The sequence below is a fragment of the Amphibalanus amphitrite genome, unplaced genomic scaffold (assembly GCF_019059575.1).
Source record: "Amphibalanus amphitrite isolate SeventyFive unplaced genomic scaffold, NRLGWU_Aamphi_draft 000765F_arrow, whole genome shotgun sequence".
Taxonomy (NCBI): domain Eukaryota; kingdom Metazoa; phylum Arthropoda; class Thecostraca; order Balanomorpha; family Balanidae; genus Amphibalanus; species Amphibalanus amphitrite.
The window spans coordinates 65,762-89,429 of record NW_024882259.1 but is presented as its reverse complement, the minus strand read 5'-3'; the positions used below and the strand labels follow the sequence as shown (position 1 = coordinate 89,429).

At 48.2% G+C, this 23,668-nt stretch overlaps 2 protein-coding genes across 2 annotated transcripts; one reads left to right on the top strand and one right to left on the bottom strand.

The window, feature by feature from the left end:
• The first annotated feature begins 1,384 nt into the window (after nt 1-1,384).
• On the top strand, nt 1,385-15,072 carry LOC122365824 (serine proteinase stubble-like). Its single transcript, XM_043337396.1, has 8 exons — nt 1,385-1,672; nt 7,964-8,149; nt 8,479-8,955; nt 9,559-9,728; nt 9,962-10,065; nt 11,378-11,640; nt 13,866-14,041; nt 14,313-15,072. The coding sequence occupies exons 1-8, from the start codon at nt 1,612-1,614 to the stop codon at nt 14,583-14,585; spliced, it is 1,710 nt and encodes a 569-aa protein (XP_043193331.1). The 5' UTR covers nt 1,385-1,611; the 3' UTR covers nt 14,586-15,072.
• Nucleotides 15,073-15,500: 428 nt separating this feature from the next.
• Nucleotides 15,501-16,910, bottom strand: LOC122365818 (serine protease 33-like). Its single transcript, XM_043337384.1, has one exon. The coding sequence runs from the start codon at nt 16,908-16,910 to the stop codon at nt 15,501-15,503; it is 1,410 nt and encodes a 469-aa protein (XP_043193319.1).
• Nucleotides 16,911-23,668: the final 6,758 nt, after the last annotated feature.

Below are 23,668 nucleotides of genomic sequence, written 5' to 3'. Positions count from 1 at the left end.
CGCTTCAATAAAACCTTAGCGGATACCGTCGCACGCTGGAATAATCCAGTGCTTCGCACAGTCCCAGGCATACTGTGCATCTATATCATACTACTAATGACTCGTGTGTGTCCTACACTGCGTGACATATTTTAGCGCGGCTAACAAAATCAAATTGTTAGGATACCTAGGTGCTATTTTCTCAGACTCAGCCCCTAACGGTTTACAATAGAATAGATTAACCCTCGCCCGTATTGGTGTTTTTCCAGCCGGGAACGTATAAGGGTAGGGGGTCCATTGGACCCCTCCCCTGCCGTTTCGCCCCGGATTGAGCTAGAGCTTTGCGGAAAAACGAGCGTGTTGCCCGTGACGAGAGGAAGCCGATGATACCCAATTTTAAGGACCTAGGTCATTGGTTGACCTTCCAGGTCAGGTCAATGACCCAAAAATCGGGAAAATCGGGACCTGTTAGGATGTCATAAAGTGTGGCTGCTAAGGGTTTTTTCGGGGTGCTGATCACGAATATCATGTTAGTTTTGATCACAGATGATGTCTTCATGCATTTAGGCCAGGTCGGGTCAGGTCAGGTCATCCAGTAGGGGTCCTGCCGGGTATTCGTAGTAGGTGTCAACTGCCTCTGACAGCTTCGTAACATGTTACGAAGGCACCAAAACAACTTTGTAAATGTTCATATGGTTGCTAATTTCAAATTCAGCTCCAAAAACTGGCCTAGAAACATGCAAAACTCGAAAAAGTGAACCGAGGTCATCGAAGGTCAATGACCTGACCTGACCTTCAGGTGACCTTGACAACCACCCTAATGCATGATGGCAACATCATATCACATGTTTGAACGCTTGAAACCACGAAAAAAACTGCAAAAGCGCGGCTAATGCGAGCCGACATACGCCGAATCGCGATTCCGACCAAACATGGTCTCGAAAAGTAGGTCACAGGTCAAAGGTCATTTGGGTCAGGGTCATGAAATTTTCAGGGTACGTGTAAAATTGAGCAACTCGAGTGTACTGAAAGTGTCGTCGCGATCGGCCACTTTTTACGTGAGTTATTCGCAAAAACCGAGGGGGGTCCGTTCGACCCCCCCTGTAAGGGCGAGGGTTAAAATGCAGGAATGAAAAAAATGAGTTTGGGATAGAACGGGAATGTCGTTCGATTCAACAGCTAAAAAAATTTATTTCACTTCTGATCCTCATCCCATGCCCTCATCCCACACACGTGAAGGTGCAGTCTTGGTGCAGTCAATCGGAAACCTGTCGTGACCGAACTCACGAAATCACTCCCATATCTACCCAGCCACGTGCCACCATCTGATGATCCTCCCGGCTCAATGACCTAACGGTGCCGGTATAGTACACACGGCGGATCCACCGGGCGACTGTCGTTCTGCAGGTCACGTGTCAGCCAGCGGCGCCTCTGATTGGCTCGTCAGGTGCGGCAGCGCTCAGTTGCATATAAGCCCTCCGACATGACTCGACGGCGCTGTCCAAAGAGTGAGTCGCCGGGGGTGGAGTCGGTCGGGCGGGCGTGGTGAGTCGGTAGAGTCACGAGAGTCGTGAGAGTCGGAGAGGCAGCGAGCCAGCGGAGGAGGAGAGGACCGAGAGTCGAGCTGCAAGAATGGCTACCTGGATGTTTCTGTGGAGTGCGACAATGCTCGCGGCGCTTGGAACTACTTCAGGTGAGTTTGAATAAATTAATTTACTTTGTACGTTTTTTAACCCGATTAGATTAGTGCACTGGAAGCTCATACCTGGGCTGAAGCGGGGAGGGGGGGGGGGGGCAAGGCAAACGCCAAATGGCCAAAGGCCATTTGGACTTGGAGTACATCATCGGACTACCCTGAATGCTTTTTTTCAGCTCCAGAAGTTTTGTACGTTTTTGAGTGTCTTGCTTTCCCTGTATCAGCGTATAATTTAAAATAACCAAATACCTACTGGTCTTGACTTTGACCTTGACATTGGCTTGTAAAATGACCTGAGGTCAAAACTTCTAAGGTTTTTAGAAACGTCTAACCGAAACTTTTATTTGGCACTCCCTGTATATTTTCGCAACGCCTCTCTTTTTATTAGTGAGTTTGGCAAGGGGAGCGCCCCTCTCAGTCCCTGTGATTGGGTGTTGAACCCAGCTGAACCATGGGCCCGGCCGATTACTACGAGCACACGACCGATGAAGGCTGACGGTCAGGTGTTCGTGAATTAGGCGAAACGTTAGATCCAGTCAATAAAAGTTCATTTATATATTGACGTAATTATCGATATCAATTGTGCCGGCTCTGTGACAGACTTCCTAACCGTGAGAGGAAAATGGAAAACTGGTCTGATCGCACATCCGACCACCGCAGCTTACAGTTTACCTCCGCAGTCAGGATATCAGGTGGACAGTGGTGACCTATATTGTGTTTCCGCGTCGTAATAGCAACTCCATAGAAGTTAACTGTGAGAATAAATGATTAGAGAAAACATTGTTTCCAAATGCAATAGTCGTGTGTTTGTTTTTGTCAATTCAAACAAGACGATGAAAAATACACCAATTTAGCTGAGAGAGTAAGAGAGAGAGTGCAGTGCGTAATGTATTGATATTACATAGGTACCTATATGTCGAATAATAGTGGCAAATGAAGGAGGTAATGTTTTTGTTTTAATTTGCCGGTTTTGTTACCAAACTTGAGATGAGCGTACATATATAAACGCTACACAGTACAATGTATAGTCGACTACAGAATGATGTTCCACTCCTCAGAAGCTATCAGTTGACTGGAGCGCTAAGTTGTGCCGTTTATCACGCAATTAACGTGTCGATTGTGAGCATTGGGACAAAGCTATAATTTGTGAACTCAGCCCGTGTGATGCGGCACAGCCTACCACTCCAGGCAAATAATTGCCTGTGAAAAGTGGAACATCATTATGTAGTCGACTATACATACATATTACATATGTGGCTCAGCATACCGTTCTCTGCAGTCAAGGGTTTACGATCTGTTTCGGAGCGCAATAGTTCCAGTATCACATAGGTCTGACTGCGATATTCACGCCTCAGGAGAAATCAATCACAGCGTGATTTTGGGGTGTGCCTTGGCCAGTAATTATCATAGTGTTGGCGCAATACAAAATGTGAGCATTGCAAGGGGCTATAATACCTTGCAATGGGACTTGGAAGTGCACAGTCAAACGGCTATGCTATCTGCAGTAATTACAAATGGGCTGGTGCAGTGGTTACTCATGCTTCCAATGGCAGCGGAAAATGGTGTATGCAGAAATAATTCTTGCAGTTTTATTGCAACATTGCAAGGCAAGCTTTTAATGTGCGTTGCAGCCGTAGCAAGTCCAACCTGTAAAACCACGAGAGGTGCTTTCCATTTGTCTCAAATCGGTCTTGTTGACAAAATATTGTGCAGGGTGGGTTTCAACTCATTTATATTTTGCTCGGGACTGAGACCTCATAGATATGGATTTAATGAAGCTCGCGCATACTCGTATATCAGTAAAAAAAGAAGCTTATTAGCATTAAGTAGGCCGCTAATGAGTTACAAAGATGCAGTGATCTGTACCTACTAAAACCCAGTAAGATCATAACGCAGTACCTAGTGAGACGAAATAGGACGCATGGTTATTTCTGCATCTCATCACTGAAAAGTGCAGCATCATTGCTGTTTGTCCCCGCTATCGTATCTTCATCCGGATAGGAAGTGACACACAGAGTGCGCTAATTTCGTCTGCGGAGTCTGTCCCGGATCCGACATACGTCACAGAGTCTCAATGTGACGCAGTGTCTGAACCTTTCGCGGTCGCAGTTGACATCTCCATCAACGGAAATGGTTGATTCACAGGGACGCAGACAGGCCAATAAATTGTGTTTATTGCGTTCGTCTTAGCGGCACTGCGTACTCATGCCTACCTGCTATAAGAAACATCACCAAGTGCAAGTTGCATCATTGCTTATTACATAATCTTAGAAGTAAGAGCACACAAACATATTTGCATGTTCAGTTTTGATGGACCTCTTCTACAGCCTGCCTAACAGAATTACTAAATAAATGTTCGAGTGTCATCCTCTTTACCATTACCTATGATTAATTTTGTTTTAGCCTTTAAAAAAAATCATTTCAGCGGTTGATTCTAAAGAAGAGACGAACCTACGTAACACCACTCAGTGCTCATAAAGATCATCATGTCTATATTGTATGTGATTGGTCAAGACATGTATCGGAGGCCTTGGCCCTTGCATTTAAAAAGGACGATCCCTCAAAGTCGGGCAAACATTGGGTGCAGTGGCATTTGTCCTGCAAAGTCCTGAATAGTCCATGACAACCAAGTAAAATTCTCTGAAAACCCGTCACCTAACTGAATTGATAAGTCATGAGCACCGATTTAATCCGCTGCACTTTTATTGTGATTTCTTGCGAGTGGTCTGTGCCGGCTGCGGCTGCTGTCGGGCGCATTGCTGAAATTTCCCCAAAGGCCGCACGCAACACGCCTTATCTGGGGCAGAGCGGTGCGGTGCGCCCGCCGGACGACCGACCTTCCCCTACCGGCCGATGACGTGTCCAAGTCGGTGACCCCTCCCTCCTGACCGGTATCTATACCACGGAGATACGCCAGCAACGACAGGGGGGGCGGCCGCGGGTGAATCGCTCTACTTGCAGCTCTGGCATTGATAGGAATGTTAAATCATCGATTTTTGCATATGACTTCACTATGAAGCAATCTCTACTGATGCAATTACCTGATTGGGTATTTATGACATAACGACCACAAATATACGGACAGTCAGTTAGTATGAAACAAGAACAAAATGTGGACAATGGAAACTGGTGGATTTTATTTATTATTATTTTTTTGTAGGCACATGTAGTGGTGAACCGTGAAGTGGCCAAAAACATATTCACAAATTGATCAGAAGAATCGTTGTATTGTATTTGGCTATTGTTTGGTGTGTATATGTAAAAATCGCCGCGGAAATAGATAACAAACAGGACAACAGCTATCGGCCGTTGTCTCCCTATTCTTTCCTTTCCGTATCCAGCGACCACCAGCGTTGGCCGTTTCCTTTCCCAGCAGCAGTGAGACGTGGAAAACCAGATCGTTTCCGGTCAGCCGAAGCCGGACCGGACCTTCCATATCGGAACGTCGACGCCCACTTCAGCTCAGAGCTGTCACCGCGGGGCTGGAAAGCCTTCCGCCCCCGCGCCAGGTCCCCTCTTACAGCCGTCAACCGCTGCAAACGTCAACGGTATTCCGCAAACGCCTGATGCATGTTTTGACCTTTGGCCACAATAGCGGTGTTTTGGAGATGAGAAAAGCATGGGTATTGGATAAGATGTCAGCGGACAGTTTGCTGTCTGAATCATGATAAGATGATGATCGCGTTTTGGGTAGGAAATGCGTAATGCACAGGAGCTTCAGGTAAATTAAATATCAGATGTTTAATGCTTGTCTATGGCGCTGGCTAATGCTTGGAGTAGATGTGCACTTTCGTATGCCCCTGGAAGGGGATCGGATCCTGCTGTGCAGCTGTACAGCCGTTTAGGTTTGCTGCTGCACCGCGGTGCTGCACTATATCGGCGAGGAGGAAAGCATGAACGACCTCGACTGTTAATGGCGTTGCAGATCTGCAACCAAATAATTGTATATTGCAGTAATTGACGTAGAATAATGCTGTTCTGTTACGTGGCTGACATTTGCCTGAATATCACACCACGATTGCCAACTAGAATTAGGAAATTGCACTCCCCAAAAGGCCAAAAAAAGCTCTAGATTTTTTATTCCGAATATAACTGTATAAGCCTTGGTAACTGTTCTGAAAGTTCCCCCGAATAACATTTTCCTATGCTGGCTCAACAAGGTACTTTTAGTTTCATTGAAGACACACAACAGCAAATTGTTCTCCAGCTAGATCTCACACTAATGACACTAACCGATAAGGCAAAGGAAGCCCTTTATGCTGGCTTCTTTCCACTAGCATCGCATGACACTTAACCCGTGTCGTGTGTATTTAAACGGTGAGCTGTAACCAACAACCGTAACCGCAACGAGTGGCTTTAAAACATGCACTCTGTGGTCGCACTTCCAGAGCACATGCCGCTCAGCCGCAGGTCATCACGAAAACACATGCTAACCGATGCTATACGGCGCATAGACGATCTCGGAGAGTTGTTTACGACCTGACTAAAGTGAGCTGGATGATACTTATCGCCCGCAGCACAGCTAAGACAGACACAGGAGTGTCCAGACTTGAGTGAGCGGGGGAGACTCAGGCGGAAAGGCCGGACGAAAGGTTGACCAGTGGGTGGAGGGTGTCCGTAGTTTCCCAGTGATTTGAATTTGGCCGGATGTTGAGGGTGTCGGCCTTCAGAGTGCCCGTGCGTGACACGCCCCGGGCTACCTGTGTCATCGTGTCAAGTGTCAGCTGTGTCAGCGGCACGGGAGTCGGTGCGGGGGCGGTACACCGTTGATGAGAGGTGGGCGGTGCCAGCGACATGCGTGGGCGGGATGGCCAGGGCCGTGGTGCCGCTAACCGGCCGGTGAAAGGTTGGCGTGGTCGAGTGAAGGGATTGGAAGGATCTGTGGTCGATCATTGTGGAGATTTAAAAAGATAGGTGGACGTGTACTACAATAGTAACAGATTATCCCGAGGTCAAAGAACTGCGAGATTATACAAGAAAGGCCATTGAATTAGCCATTTGAAGGTTACGAAATTATTCAACACTGCCATCCAGTTTTAAACCTTGGTGGAATGCCCTTCATTTAAAATGCAATGCTTAGTCTGCGTGATAACGCCTTTAAAAAGTTGACATAGTGAAAAAGCAACCTTAGACCGACGCCAGACGTGTGACCGGGACCACCCTGACTATAAGCCGCTGAGTCACCATATTGCTATCCAGCCACTGCAGCTCCGTCCCCAGTAAATCAGTCGCCGGGGGCACTGTGCAACGACCGAGGGATGACGAAGGTCCGAGAGTAGACACCGTCCCGATCCAGACTGAGAGTGAGACAGACACTCACAGACCACTGACCGGCGGACGAGCGCCGCTGTTCCGCGTAACACGGAGCAGGTTTTGTGGACGATGATTCATCAACCCGTAAGGTGCTCTGGCCACGTGACTAAGAGAAGAGCGGAGGGTAATGATTGTTGGTTATCTCGATCGGGTCATCGCATTTGTGATGCTACCATAGACTGGTGATATCCTTAGAAACAAAAATATTAGCACACAGGTACGAGGGCATCGCAGCTTATCGGTGACACAATTTAACAGGGCTGTCGCGTGACCACTACTTCTTCGATACGAACCGATGGTGATTGTTGAAAGAACAATAAAGGACGACACTGTCAAGGCCGTATTGGTGCAGCTGAGGACCTGTCGATTGTCATGAGCCACTAGCCAGGGAGCTGCCTATTTTTAAATAGAGCTGACAGAAGACGGCCCGGTGCGCCCGCTTTTTGGAGCACATTGGAGGAAAATGGCTGCAAAGGACATGAGAATCGAGGGGTCCCGCATGACATCGCGATATTTTTTGAAGATTTTAGCTGTTCACACTTTCCTTTACGACCGCAACATTGATTGACGTAATTTATATTTAAAATTTTTGATGATATCTGGCTGCGCCATTATTACAGTTTCGGAATATGAAGTCATACCTACATAATGCGAAATGTCAAGATTAGTCTGCTTCTAATCTAAAGGCATGCGATTTGTGGGCATGCTTTTGAGCTTTGGAACTTGGAAGTGAAAGGTCTGAGATAACATTGAGTTGAAAGTATTGCCAATTATCTGGGACGTTTTAGGAATGTGCACAACCACAACACCGCTGTCGCACTTTTATTGGCAATAGTATAACGAACAGTTACGTCGTTACGAATGTGACAACAGTCCGTCAGTGTATCCAACCGTCCCTGTAATTCCTTGGCACCAGCCGTCATTCTGCGCTCTCTCGCCCCCTGCTCCGCTAACACCTGCCTCTGCCTCCCGCAGCTGGCCACGGGCTCAGCTCGACCTCGGCCGGTGGCCACAAGTGCTGGTCTCCGCGCGGTGCGGTGGGCAGCTGCCAGACCATCAAGGAGTGCGGCCTGGTGAGCAGCTACTCCATCGTGCACGCGGTCCGCACCAGGCTCTGCTACTGGCGCAGTGGACAGCCCTTCATCTGCTGCCCAAAACCAGGTAGGTTAGAGCTTCGGCGAGATTGGCTAGCAATAGCAGCATTCAGACAACGACCTTGGTATTTAGGCCATAGACAAACAGGAGGATTAACCTATTCGTAGCGTGCGAGGAATATTTATCAGCGCGGTAACGGTCGGTCTGCCATTGTCTCTCGCTGACTCGTGATGTATTGTCGGGTGCAATTGCGCGCGACTTTCCTTCATTCCCCATTGTTTGGTAGCACAATCCTCCGCACAACCATGTTTTACAATATAATGTAGTAGAGCTGTTGGTAGCGTTTGTCCAGCCCCCAATGGTCATGACCTAACCAATGCGTCGCATTGTTTCAGTGATAGACCTATCGGCGAAGCGCCGCTTTTGGTACGGCTTCTTCCGCGGAAAAACCGTCACTGACGGCCTCGAGACGGGCACCACCGCCACCCCACCGGTGGAACCACCAACCTTTACCACCACCACCACAACCACCACCGAGATTCCCACCATCTTCCACCGACCTACGGTCCGTCCACCCTCCCCTTCCACCAGTCCACCGACCTCGCGTCCGCCGTCTCCGAGCATCACGTTCCCCAGCGACCAGTCTCTGGTGGGGGCCGAGTCCGTGCCGGTCCCCTCCAAACGCCTCCGACCTCCTCCTCCGCCGGCCGTCGCCGTCAACGTCAGCCTCGTCGAGGAGGAGGAGGAGGAGGAGGAGCTTCCAGTGGAGGCAGAGAAGGACATGCCGACTCTGGATCCGTTCCCCATGAACCACAAAGAGGTGGTCACCAAGCCGTCCGACTCGCCCGAGAGCCGCGACTCCGCTGACGGAGGTGAGTGGTTTGGTGCGGTTCTGTGGTTCTGGGTGTCTGTGGTTCCGTGGTTTTGGATGTCTGTGGTTCTAGGTGTCATTTCGTGACCTCGCCCTGCTGATACCATCTGCGGTCAGGGAGGGCTGTGGGATCACCTGGAACTATGACAGATCTCCGGTGATGAGCTCTGCGGTTGATGAGTAGCAAAGTAGCGTGAGAAGGACGCTGGTCTGATCCGACAGGTGACCGGCAGTAACCGATTCAACAGCCTTGAAAGTCCTTCTATTGTCCTTCGATAGCATGCGATCATGATTGATCGGATCGATGCGTAGCTAATGTGTCATGTCTAGCTGACCTATACTCGAGTGATCCGATGATGATCTCACCAAAATCCTCCGTAAAATAAGCTTATTATAGACTTTGATAAATAATGACTGCAAGGAATTTACCGAACCTGCCCCGCATTATCCAACTTTGACCCACGAAATGACCCACCTAACTGGGTCTGACCCGACTTGCCCACGGTCTATGATTGCTTCCACCTGAGCTGACCTGGCCCGATTTCCCTCAGTCTGCGGCCGCTCTGATCCCTGACCTGACCTGACCTGACCTGCCCTCCCACAGTCTGCGGTCGCTCTGACCCGGTGGTACTGGCCGACGAGCTGTCAGCTCAGGTTCTTCGGGAGGCGTTTCCGGAGGTGAAGCCGGTGTTTGCCGTGCCAGGAGGCGCCTTCGGAAAGGAGGCACGCGTCACCGGCGGCTTCGCCAGCGTCCAGGGACGGTGGCCGTGGATGGTAAGAAATTGTTGGCTGTTTCGCCGTCCTAGAACGAAACGGCAATTTCTGTGTGATAGGTTTTACACGTTTTACATAGACGCTCATCTTGCGTTTCATGTCAAGAATTTCCAGTCTGGACTCTGGCCTTCTCTATATAAGCGGCACCATAAGCGGAGGAATTTTGTGCGTATGACGCGAGGAGTTCCGTTTTCCTCATGACCGCCGACTCACCGTTTTTCTGCGCTCGACAGGCGATGCTGGGGAAGTTGGAGTCCTCCAACATCACCTGGCTGTGCGGCGGCTCCATCATTGACGAGTATCACATCCTGACGGCCGCACACTGCGCGCTCGAGAGGTGGGTTCAAATCAGCCGACGCAACGATTTACAACTCATTCAGTGATATGCTCGTAGATCGTAGAAATAATGCCTATAAATTAATATAACATGCTGGTGCCTGGAAAAGAAGGATGAAAGGCATTCATTCCCATCGGCATTATTTATTGGCTTGGCTATCTATGTCGTTAACGCTAAATTGAAGACGGTAACGAACTACCTCGCAATGTCTAAATAATGAATCGCTGAATCGCTTCGTTAAATGTCTTCCTATTGTCTAAAACCTAGCGTTTGGAGCCCCAGTAAAAATACAAAAGTACCACCATGCACGCAAACAAATGGCCTTGCATACGATTCCGACAAATCCATTGTACTTACAGGTCTTGGGTTTATTCTACTGACTGAGATAGGTACTTAGGACGGATAATCATGATAAAAAGATTATTATTACTTTCAGCATTGTTACATAAATTATAATTGATTTTTACGTAAACACGGCTTTGCTGCATACTTTGTGCCATTCTCGCACTCCTTTCGAAGTATCGCATGCGTTGTTCAAACACGTTCACCGTTTGTTGAGGTAGGCGGGGGAAATTCCAGTAACGCTCGCCGACTGTCTTGGTTTTGCTGTGCCAACCTAGGCAACTCAAGACGCCTATCGCTCACCACATTTACTTCCGACGCGTACGACCTTGTAATAATAAATCCCAGGCACAGTTCACATAGATGAAACCAAGCCCATTATAATATGTCTTGTATTCTTGTGTCTTTGTCGTCTGCATGTAAAAGCATTGTAAGAAATGCAGTGTTCGGAAAATTATTCGCTTCCATACCTATTCGTAAAATAAAATTTCGAAATTCGTTTGAGGTTTTATCAAGGACTCCAAATGATACTGAATGATACTGAATGCTAAGTTTTAACATATATTGATCAATCCATGAAGTGAAAGTGTCATATTCTTCGTGGCTAACATGCCGCTTTGCACGTTAGATGTTTCGTCTTTGCTAATTTAGTTAGCAGACTGAAATATTTGTCATTACGTCGCTGCAACTGCCTACGAGATACAAACCCGATCTGCCTCTTCAAGTCACAGTAGTATCTTTTAGTCTTTTTTGTGGACAGCCAAGAACCGCACAACGAGGAAATTTGCGAAAACCGCAAAGCGCAATGAATGCATTAATGCGCTTATCGGATCCCGGCATTGGAAGTGCACCACGTTTGAATTTCTTTAATTCCAACTAACTTTCCCTGTTTTGCACATTTGCGCACAGTTTCGCTCACACTGGTAGGCATAGCACTGCCGCTGCATTATTAACATTGTCCCTCTTCCAGGCCCAACATTGTCCGAGTGGGTGGCCACAACATTGAGCTGGACTTCCGCTCGGGAGACCGCTCGGAGCGACACGAGGTAGCGAAGCTGACCCTGCACCCGCAGTACCGCCCTCCGCGCTCCTACCACGACATCGCCATAGTGACCCTGCGCCGGTCGCTGGTCTACTCGCGCTTCGTGCGGCCCATCTGCCTGCCTCCACCAGACCTGAAGCTGCGCCGGGGTATGGCGGCCAAAATCACCGGCCATGGATACCAGGAGTTTAGTAAGTACCTACTGAGTAGACTGGTGGTTAGAGGGAGGGGAGAGAGAGAGAGAGAGAGAGAGAGAGAGAGAGAGAGAGGGGGGGGAGAGGGGAGATGGCGCTCCATGTCACGAGTCCGCTGGTTTTGGGTATAATCAGATTATCATAGGCGAGAGGGAAACAGGATTTCGTGTTTATTGTCGTCATTGAATGACTCATGTTTGTGGAACTGAACAAATTACCTAGCAGAGGAGCTTTGATCGATTCCCCGGGTGACCGTTTAGCCTAGGGCGGTACTTGTGGACAGCAGGAGACAGACGATTGTTCTCGGAAGAGCAGATCTCCCCTTACTTAGGCATGCCATGAGTCACCAGTGCCACGCTACCTGGTCAGTAATTTACTCGGCACAGTTTGACCACAGCCAGCAGTGGCGCGGGAACCGGGGGGGGGGGGGCTAGGGGGGCTGAGCCCCTCCAACTTTTCGGCTGGGGGGATGGTAATGTATTTGAGCCCCCCTCCCAGCTGGAGGAATCGAAATCGGAAATCTACCAACACAATTTCATAGATTCATACATAGGCGCGGGAACCGGGGGAGAGGGCAGTGGGGGAAGCTTGCCCTCACAACTCTGGGGCCGTGGGGGCGGTGCCTCACAACTTTTCATGAGGCCAGGAACCGTTGGGGCAGCTTGTCCTCCCCAAATTAGGGGTTGTGAGTCACAGAGGAAGAAAGCATGTGAGTGAAAAATCTACCTATTTTACTGACTCGGCAACTCATTTGGCAGCTTAAAACTTTTATTCCAGGTTGCCAAAACGGTAGTTTCTTCACTCAGCTGAGACGGAATACCTCACTTTTTTGCAAATATTTTCTTCTTCTTTTTCGTTGAAAAGGCCAAGGTCTGAAAAATAAGTGGCCTAAAACCGATGAGAAAGCTAGATTTGGGGGTACCCTAGGTTGATCTCTATGATGGTTCAGCCCCCCCCCCCCCCCCCAGTCTGGAAGAAGTTCCCGCGCCACTGACAGCCAGTGTGCAATTTAATCGATTTAGATAAATGTTGTGCTATATTTTGTACCCGGTCGTTTTAAAGACGGATACGAGGATGAAGTTTATGATAAGATAATTCGGCACCTTCAAACTGTCAAAGCTACTGCCGCAATACAAGTCTGACTGTTGATGCCAACTGTAGATTATAGATTAGGTTTTAATTTAGATTGTAATCGAGTCTTCCTGAACCAGGAAGTGACTTTATGACGATTCGATAACAGTACGACATCCATGTAATTACTGCAGGAAAACTGGCCACACGTCGAAATCTGTTCATGCGGCCGTACCAAATAATCAGCACACCGCATTGTCGCAGTAGTGATTTAATTAATTCCGGTAATGTTGTCCCTGACCGGATCAAAATAACATGTCTTTATACGAATATCCTGTTGACGGGGATGGGAATCTAGGCTGCTTCGCTTCGACCGCACAAATGTTGGCATACAAATTGGTCACGATATATCGTGTGCACTGTAAAAAAAAAAAAAATGAGACAAAACACACGATAACGTATTACTTGCATGAAGGTAAACTAAAACGTGGCCTGATATGGTAGAAAATAGAAATAGTGTTGCGGTTTTAAGTTGGAGTGTTCAGCGAATTGCGCCATACAAATTTAAACTTGATGTTACAGCTATCTAATTGTTACCTACAGTTATAGTAAAAAAAAATCCTTAGTATTTGCTTCTGATTTGCCGAATGACGAAAATATAGTGCACTTTTATGCTTATTTCTAAAACTTTATCTATAAACGACGCATCCTTATACCTAGACGCATTTTTGCGAACTGTGGTGTGCACTCATGGTTTCGTTTATTATTTCTCGGCCTGGTTTAATCGATTCATCTCGCCCTTCCTCGCCTCAGTGCACTGGCCGCTGTTACCGTTTCAAATCGTCATTAATTTAACCACTTGATGTATTGAATGGTCGGTTTTGCCATGATCAAATAATTAAATATGGTGATGAAATTGACCAGTAACATGGCAGTAAGATGTATTTTTAAATAACAAAATGAGGCCGAAAATATAGAACGAGCTTTCGTCTTACGACATCATCGGGTTCTGAACCCGATGATGTCGTAAGACGAAAGCTCGTTCTATATTTTCGGCCTCATTTTGTTATTTAAAAATACATCTTACTGCCATGTTACTGGTCAATTTCATCACCATATTTAATTAATTTAACCACTATCATTTCCCACAGACGCTGGAGAGCTATCGGCACAGCTTCGGGAGGCGCAGATTCAGCTGGTGCGCAGAAAATTCTGCAACGCCTCCTACGCCCGCCTCGGCCGGGCCTTCTTTGACAAGTACCCGAGCGGTGTGCTGAGTCACATTATCTGTGCCGGCGACGAGAAGGGCGGCGTCGATGCCTGTCAAGTGGGTGAAATTCAATTCAAACTTTGAAACACTGTTTATTTCCTTCTATACAAATTGAAATGAATTGTTATGCTCTCTCATTATCGTAATTATTGCATCATTAGTCATACAATATCCTGTTAATTTGCCGTTTAACCGTACCAGTTAAATATTTATTTCCGAGAGCGCAACAAACAAATGGTCCAAGTTGAGGGAACGCTCGTGCATGACTCTGACACCAATAGTGGCATCAGCGCAGCTCGTCTCACCACCTATCTGTCTCCCTCTGCAGGGCGACTCGGGCGGACCTCTCGTCCAGCACAACGAGGCCACCAACACCTACCACCAGATCGGCGTCATCTCCAGCGGATTCGGCTGCGGCAACCCCGAGTACCCGGGCCTGTACGTCAGCGTCAAACACCACCTCAAGTTCATCGCAGCCGTCAGTGCCAGCCACTGGAGCCACGTCAAAACGGATCCCACTGAAGCGATACGACCGAGGTCCGCTGAGCTAGTCAAAGCAGAGAGTGCGACTGCAGCGTCACCTATACCAGCGCAGACATGACGTTGAATGGTATAGAGGACGCGGTATATATGAGTTTTGGTGAGGCGCATGCGAGGTGAAGGGTGGCTCCCTTCGAGCTGTGCCGTATCTTGATCTCGAGTATGAATGAGCGAATGTGTGATACCGTTTACCTGCTGCCTATGGAAGATAATTATAGGGCAGTGAATGAGGTCAGGTGAGGTGGGCTTCGTGGTGACAATAATGACACGTTGACTGCTAAGTGCGCCAGAGCTGTGTTCGACAATTTGTCGAGTCGATTTTGTTAGCGATATAAAATAATATGCATAGGCTGAATTGATTTTGTGACGGGTATGACAAGTTACCAGTGACGTAAACATGTGTGAATTTGTAACAATGTTGTAGGAAGCGTGTACACTAATGACATGTTTTTTATGTTGCATAGCCTACTACCGATCGCATCGAACAAGAGCAGTGTTATGACATGTGTTTGCACTTTGTTTGAAATAAAGGGAGTCGCGTTATCATAGATAAGAGTGTTTTTTTTTTACATCACATAACTACATTTTTAACACATAACTGTACATATATTATACAATTCATACGCACATTTGTAAGCAGAGATCATATCACAAACAGTAGCTTATCGCTATACAACCCGTAGGATTCATAACAATGCCCTTTATATCAGTATACCTACAGATCACCGAAAGTACTTACTAATGGAGGCTCAGTTGGATGCACAGTTGGATAGGAATCACTTTTCGTTTTGTCAGATCTATAAGCAGGATGTAGGCAGATTTGGTTGATGTTCTGTCGGATCCAGTCGGTGTCAGTTGAGGTTCTGCCGGATCCATGGTCAATGTCAGTTGAGATTCTGCCGGATCCAGTCGGTGTCAGTTGAGGTTCTGCCGGATCCAGTCGGTCCAGTTGAGGTTCTGTCGGATCCAGTCGGTGTTAGTTGAGGTTCTGCCTGATCCAGTCGGTATACTGGGCGACGCGCGTGTACACGCCCGGCTTGTTGGGGCCGGCGCACGAGTCGCCCCACGACACGAGGCCCACCAGCTGGAAGGTGCCGTCCAGGCGACACGCCAGCGGACCGCCGCTGTCACCGCCGCACGAGTCGACACCGCCCTCCAGGTAGCCGGCACACAGGGTGCCCTCGGGGAAAAAGTGCCGCTTGGCGCCGTACACCTTGGCCGAGGCGCACACCTTCTCGGGTATGACGGCCACGCGCGCGGCCAGCAGCGAGGAGGCCAGGCTGGCGTCGTCGGCCGGGTCGGTCAGGCCCCAGCCGGAGACGACGCACTCGGTGCCGTCGGCGGGCCGCTCGAACGGCGCCGGCAGACACACGGGTGACACGCGCGCGCTGTACACGGACTTTTTGTTGGAGCCGGCGCGCAGCCGCAGCACAGCCAGGTCGTGCCGCTTGCCCGGCTTGTCGTACGCCGGGTGGATGATCAGCTTGTCGATGGCATACGCCGCCTCGTGCTCCTCGACGGCGTCGTTGGTGTGGTCGCCCAGCACGACCAGGTACTGGTCGCGGTCGTGTGTGACCATGCAGTGGGCGGCGGTGAGCACGTGCTGCGGAGAGACCACGGCGCCGCCGCAGTGGTGCACCCAGTAGCCGGCGCGGCGCACCTTGATGTGCGCCTGCCACGGGAACGCGCCGTACGGGGCGCCGCTGCCGCCCACGATCCGTGTCGTGGCCTGCCGCTTGCGGGGAGGCATGTAGAACACCGGCTGACTGCCACACTGCGCCGCGCGGGCCGCCCGGGCAGAGCGACGACGGCGCACTGGCGGGCTGCTTCGGAGAGACAGATTCACCTCGTCGGCTGCAGATGACGCGGCAGTCGGCTCGGGCAGGTCAAACAGGTAGCGGGCGCCTCGGGTGCCGTTGGTTTTGGTTGCCGTGCGCTGGTAGGTGGTCCACTGTGCGCCGAGCGTCTGCTCGGTGCCCTGGTCTGTGTGCAGCTGACAGCGACGGTACTGTCCGTGCCAGCTGAAGCCCTGGCAGCGGGGAGTGTTGTCGCAGAGCTTGGCGCAGGCGGGCACAGTCAGCGAGCTCCAGTAGACGCGGCTGCCGCTGCGGAGCGGCGCCTCGGCCGGCCGGTAGCCGGGCAGCGAGGGCTCGCAGCCGAGCTCGTCCCAGCCGGCGGCGCAGTCGGCGCGGCCGTCACAGAAGCGGCGCGGCGACACGCACCCGTCGCCGGTCGAGTTGCCGCACAAGTAGGAGAGCGTGTCCTGACACCGTGTCACCGCCGGCGTGTCAGTCGGTGTCACGAACACGGCCAGCTCGGTCTCCTGGCCGCCGACACAGCCGGCCGCCAGCAGCCACACGGCCCACACCGCGCTGGGACTCAGCATCGTGCTCATAGACGGCTGGCAGAGGATGTTCCAGCACCACGTCCCGTTCCCTGTTGCACCAGTCTAACTAGTCATCCGACTCCCGGCGCCGCTGCACCGTTTCCACAGCAGCCCCGGGCGCGGCTGTGAGTTCCCTGTGAGCCAGAGTCCCACTGCGCTGTGTTCATGGTCACGGTCGGCGTTATATACCGTCCGTCGGCTGCAGGGGCTCAACCCATCATCATGGTCAGTCAGGCGCCGCCGGTAGTGACCTTGTGCCCCGGCGCTACCCATTGCCACCCCGTCCCTCCCCGGCGGCAGGATGAGCAAGGCTGAAACGAACGCAGGAAGTCCGCGTTGGCTTTGACATGTTTTGATAATATTGGCACGGAATATGTATGTGGGAGGGTAGTGGGTGTTTTATTTTAAGCTTAAAGATCAGACCAGATATGACAAGCTCTTTTTCCATCGTGTCATTAGGTCATGTATGTAAGTGCTTATTATAAAGGCAGACTTCGTCGAGTGTGTCTGGAACGCTGATGAAAGAGGGCTGTATAGGCAAGTCTTTCATAATAAAAAAATGACCCTAAGTCAGGCCACGAGGTGGCTGATGGTGTCAAGGATGCTAATAAAAACACATGTTTGATTGTTTGTTGAAAAATGTGTACGGTTTTCGTCCGAAAGAGGTACAGCTCATTTATCTGTCTTGACTGTTAGGAACCGATTGTTAATTATGATGGGGCATCAAAACGCTTATTCTCCCCAGCTGGAGGAGCTACGATCAGACCAGTATAAAAATTACAGTGGTATATATCATATATTTTGTATGAAAATTATATATTTTACAACACAATACGGTTCGATTACAATACGGCCATTAGGAGGGATTTTTTGTAAAACATCCAAATAAATGCCAAACAATTGAACACAATAATATTTAAATGAATGGATACATGAATACAACGCCTGACGGTAAATGAACCCAACAGCACATGTTGTTATCCTGACACATCTAAGTACACCTTCGACCAGGTCCTGACCAGTGATCGGTCCTATATTGACCCGCGAGTTGCTGGGGGGTTAAACGCCCCCACTTTTTTCGCCGGGCCATAGCATAAAAACGGCGCGCCGCAGGCCCGCCAAATTTTGGGTACCTGTAGGGAATTGATTGAAGGCTATTGTGACAAAATTTCAAAAAAATCGGTCGGGAAAATTTTGAGATATCGAGGTTTAAGTGACGTCATGATTTCTGAGTTTTCGACCAAAAACGGCATATGTTCAAAAAATCATATCAAATCACAGAATAGACATACAGACATGCCGTAAACGGCATTTGACTGCCAATACCATGAACAATCAAATGGCTATCTTCGATTATTGATTATTGTTTCGCATTTGCCAAAATCTTGATCTGAATCTTGGCAATTTCTCGTGACTACCGGGTGTTCACTAAAAATTGAGACAAGGTTTAGCAGGCTGTATCTTCGGTAAAAATGTACCGATTTAAACAAACGAGGCATTGTTGTAATGCACATTGCATCTGCTGCAAGCCGTAGAGCGTCAACAGATTTGCCTGATCCCTGTAGGTCATTTTTTGGACATTTCCTTGGAAGTGTTGTCACAAGCTCTGGCACCAGTGGACCGTGATGCTGGCCAGTTGATGGTGGTAATGAGCAACCAGTTGATATTTTGTATGAAATCGAAAGACACCAACATACGTTATAGCTTTAGGCAAATCACATTAGATACTCATTTGTTAAATTTCAGGCGTGGAAAATGGCTTATCGGGTCTCGTTCCAATGGGAATTTTTACATCGGCCGGGGCCCTCAAGGCGCCCCTTGGTTAGTGTGCTGGCGCGAGGTCGGACCAGAAAATCACATTCTGGTTACATATGTTGTTGTGCATGAACCTCTAGTGCTTAATAATACACTTGGCTCAAAAAGTATCATATTGTAAAGGACCAGTCTGGAGGAATAAAGTCGAACTGTGATGATATTCTCTGAAATAAGACATACACCACGGCATCCAGCGTTAGCTTGCATGCTGACACTTAAAGGAAATAGTTCACTTTTTAACATGGGTTTTGAACTGGAATAGCAGTTCCGTAGCTTGGGCTGAGACGAGCATAAATCAGGAGCTTTTACAGCCCAACGATCACCCTAGGCAAAGATATTCTATTTCTCGTCCCGAAAAAGGTGTCTTGCGTTGAGGATGTGTGCCTTGCATATATTTCCATCCAGTATGAAAAGAGCATGGGTCCCGAACATTCTTCAGAAACTAGAGAAATTATCTACGAGAACTCTAGAGAAATTCTCGTACTGATCAATTAGGACATTCAGGGGAACATCATCAGATCGAGCAGATCGCCCAAATGCCGGTGGCTGCGATAATTTCTCTGTTTCTGAAGAATTTTCGGGACCCATGCTCTTTTCATACTGGATCGCGTGTGCCTTACAGAAACTGAAAAGTTCTTCCTATAGCAAAATATAGAAAAAAAAATATTTTGTTATAAAAAGGTTTTATTTTCTTTGCTGATTATTTTGAACATAAAAAATAATAAATCGTTGCAAAAAAAATAATTTCGTGAAAGTGAACTATTTCCTTTAATGGACGTTTGCCCTTGTATTATCGATCACATCACAACAGAACACTCCATTGTCTAGTTAATTGTCGCCCTTTAACTAAAAACATGATTTTCTACCTTAAATAGTTCAACTTTTTTCTGCATTTTTTGTCCCTTTTTTGACCATAGCATATTTACTTCTCTGGCCTTATGTTGTTCCCAGTCGAGAAATCATTTGCGCCGGTTGTAACTCAGCCTAGTCTCAGGTGTGATATATCTTCTTTGCTTATGCACAGTTAATACCTTAATGATCAGCAGCATTGCGCCGTGAGGTGTCAAAAAGCCCCTCCACGTGCATTTTCGGGGCCCCGACCCTTCCTCAGGTCAATATCTTCACAATTACACCACTTCAGCTTTTCGGACTCCCACACCCTCTAGAACTTTCGTCCCACTGTACGGTATGTAACTAATTTTGACATTTTAAGTTTTCATTAGGTATTTGTACGTGCCAAACTCTCCCATTGACGTGCTATTTTGGGAAAGCCTGCCAATGGGCTTTTGGTAGTCCTTGTTTAAAACGACCTCCAACGCCACTGTTTTCATTACATCCGTGAAATTTTATGCTCGATATGATAAAATCGTCCCTTTTATGTCTATGCTAAGTTGCATCGTAATAGCTTGCTTCACTTTTGATATGCAGCCATTCAAAGTTTGTGTCAATTTTTAGTGAACACCCTATACTTCACGACCATGATACATACCTTTCTTAAATTGAACTTTTTGAGCCAAACACGTACACATATGATAAAATGAATGTCACCATCGTGTTCTACGCCCCAAATTACCCATAAAACATGTGTCACAGGCTGCGAATATCAGTTTTGATTTTCGGGGATATGTGCCTAACCGGTTGACCTGACCTTGACCCTGACCTATGCTTGACTGACCCCTACATGGGGCTGACACTCTTGTAGGCCTTATATGATGGATTGTGCACCGTTTTGACAGAGTTTATGACGAGAGGCGCTCATTGCGAAGTCCCGAAGTCCATGCTACTGAAAGCCCGATTTCAGGTGTTTGACCTGACCTTGACCCGACCTGTGACCTCAAAATTCAACTTTAAAGTACTCATCTGAAGCGTCTCGTCGCGCTCTTTCGTTTGCCGCCTCGTGCGTTTCGCTGCGCCTATTAATTCTCGAGTTATCGGCTGGGGGCTTTTAACGCCCCCCCCCCCCCCAGCAAACGGTGGGTGGCGAAATACCCTAGCAACTGCCGAGTTGATATACTCGGTCCTATATAACGGATATGTTGTTGGGAAACTTAAGAAGCCCCAATTTAGGTATAACTGGATAGCTGAAGTCACTGTGACGTCATTTGACGTCACAGTGACGTCAGCTATCCCAGAACTTCAAATTTGATCGACACCAAATTTAGGCACAATTCGGATATCTATTCATGAATATTTGTGCAAACTTTCGTTTCTCTATCTCTCCGTATTGCGACGATATCGTCGGAAGAGAAAAAGTGTCCCCTCCCCCACCCACAGGCGGCTGGCGGTTGGCACGGAGGCCCAGCTGCCGCTGGGTCGACCGTCGAACGGTGCAATCGGCTAAAACGGTTGAGACGATCATACATATTTGACACGAGAAAAGACACGGAACACAAAACGGCCTAGCAACGACGGTAAAGGCTGAAACAGACTCTCTCCGCACAGTCAGGAAATCGCATGCGAGAGCCTATTCAAATACATTAACTCACGCTCGCATCAATCGTATCGCACCTCCCGCATGGGATTGATGCGGGAAGGATTCAGTAGCGGTGGAACACCTTCAATTAAGGGGGAAGGGGGGCACTGCCGATTTTTGGTCCCATTCTTTCCATGCAACGCCCATAGGGCTAATGTTAAAATGCCAGAATCAAAGGGGGGGCACGGTACCCCGGTGTCCTCCCCGTTCCGCCGCCTATGGAAGGATTGTAATATATTTGAATAGGCTCTCGCATGCGATTTCCTGATGCGGAAAGAGTCCTGTTTCAGCCTTAACGTGTACTATCGTCTGTTCCATGTCATGCTTGCGGCCGAAGTACTCTGCTTAAAGCTATGCGTGATTTCGGTCTCACATTTAACCCGGCAGTTGCTGGGGTATTTCGCCACCCACCGTTTGCTGGGGGGGGGGGGGGACGTTAAACGCCCCCAGCCGATAACTCGAGAACCAATAGGCGCAGCGAAACGCACTAGGCGGCAAACGAAAGAGCGTGACGAGGCGCTTCAGATGAGTACTTTAAAGCTGAATTTTGAGGTCCCAGGTCGGGTCAAGGTCAGGTCAACCACCTGAAATCGGGCTTTCAGTAGCATGGACTTCAGGACTTCGCAATGGGCGCCTCTCGTCATAAACTCTACAAAACGGTGCACAATCCTTCATATAAGGCCTATAAGAGTGTCAGTTCCATGTAGGGGTCAGTCAAGCATAGGTCAGGGTCAAGTTCAGGTCAACCGGGTAGGCACATATCCCCGAAAATCAAAACTGATATTCGCAGCCTGTGACACATGTTTTAAGGGTAATTTTGGGCGTAGAACACGATTGTGGCATTCATTTTATCATATGTGTACGTGTTTGGTTCAAAAAGTTCAATTTAAGAAATGCATGTATCATGGCCGTGAAGTAGTCACGAGAAATTGCCAAGATTCAGTTCAAGATTTTGGAACATGTGGAACGATAATCAATAATCGAAGATAGCCATTTCATTGTTCATGGTATTGGCAGTCTAATGGCGTTTACGGCATGTCTTTATGTCTATTCTGTGATTTTATATGATTTTTGAACATTTGCCGTTTTTTGTCGAAAACTCAGAAATCATGACGTCACTGAAACCTCGGTATCTCAAAATGACCGAATTTTTGAAACTTTGTCTTAATAAACTTCAATCATTTCCCTACAGGTAACCAAATTTTGGCTTTTATGCTATGGCCCGGCGAAAAAAGTGGGGGCGTTTAACCCCCCAGCAACGGGCGCGGTTAACCCGCGCCCCACTGGGGGGGGGCTATTTATAGCCCCCCTCCCGTTTTTCTGAAATAACTTCCAAAGCGCTTGACGTATCGACGCCAAACATTCAGTACCTTCGGCTGCATCAAGTTGACACCTTGTGTCAAAATTTGAACTTCGTACCTACCATAGGTCGGCCGGAAATGACGTCAGAGTGACGTCATGTTTGGCCGATTTCGACGCAAAACATTGAACCACGGCAATCGCTCCCAAGAGCTCAGTTTTCATGGTGTGTCAAAAGTGGAAATAGCCGGTGCACCGTCTGGCAACCCGGCAGCCCGCCGCCATAGGGAAATTCATGCTTTTTGTCGCTTTTTTTCGCTCCCTATGAGTCACTTGATCTTAGTAGAGCTTAACTAGGAACGAGGCGGGTCACTTGGACGTATTCGGGAGCCGAATACGGTGTTTTGGAGCCAATACCTGGGAAACCCTGTCCGCCCAATGCGAGTTTTTAAGAGTCTGCATGACCAAATTAACGTTGAGCGCGGCCGTTTTCGGTCGGTTTTCCCCGACCTTGTGGCGAAATCGCCTTATTTATTCAACCAGGGTGGGCTAATTCGCTTAACTAGGAATGAGGCGTTGAAGAGAATTGTTCAAGGAATAGAGCTGTGCAAAAATATTTTTTGTATTGTTAAAACTGTATCCGCCCTCGAACGATAAATATTGTTGGACGCCATTTAATTGCGTCCCAGAAAAGCTATTTCTGGCACCTAAAAGCTGACTCGCCCCAAAATTGGTCCTCAGCACCTATTTGGTGGATACCAGCACCATTCATGGAAAATGACCTTAATTAGCTGTTTCTGGCACCTATTCATCGGTACGCCTTACTCTTATTTCTGAATCTGGCACCTAAATGCTGAGCGTAGCACCAATCTAGTAGAAAAATGAACTACTGGCTGGTAGAATCATGTTGTTCTGGTATAATGACCCCTGGAGTCTAGCCTCAAGGTTGCCAGTGCAGCTACACTCTATGACAGCCCCGTAGTGATCTCAGCAGTGTATATGACGTTTAAGTAAGCAAATAATATTGATTTGTTTGAAAAAAACAATGTCATTTGAATATTTAAAAGTATTTATTTGTAATGCTTAAAGGGAAACATTTTTGTGAGTAATTGTCTCGATTTTGACCATTAAAACGGGTATTGTATTTTTTGACGTCATCAAATAGCTCCAA

Bases quoted from the DNA above. Each gene is read 5' to 3' on its own strand.
- LOC122365824 (XM_043337396.1), top strand. From the start codon at position 1,612: ATGGCTACCTGGATGTTTCTGTGGAGTGCGACAATGCTCGCGGCGCTT. The intron at 10,066-11,377 runs GTGGGTTCAAAT...TCCCTCTTCCAG, and splicing joins GCACACTGCGCGCTCGAGAG to GCCCAACATTGTCCGAGTGG. The intron at 11,641-13,865 runs GTAAGTACCTAC...CATTTCCCACAG, and splicing joins CCATGGATACCAGGAGTTTA to ACGCTGGAGAGCTATCGGCA.
- LOC122365818 (XM_043337384.1), bottom strand. From the start codon at position 16,910: ATGCTGAGTCCCAGCGCGGTGTGGGCCGTGTGGCTGCTGGCGGCCGGC.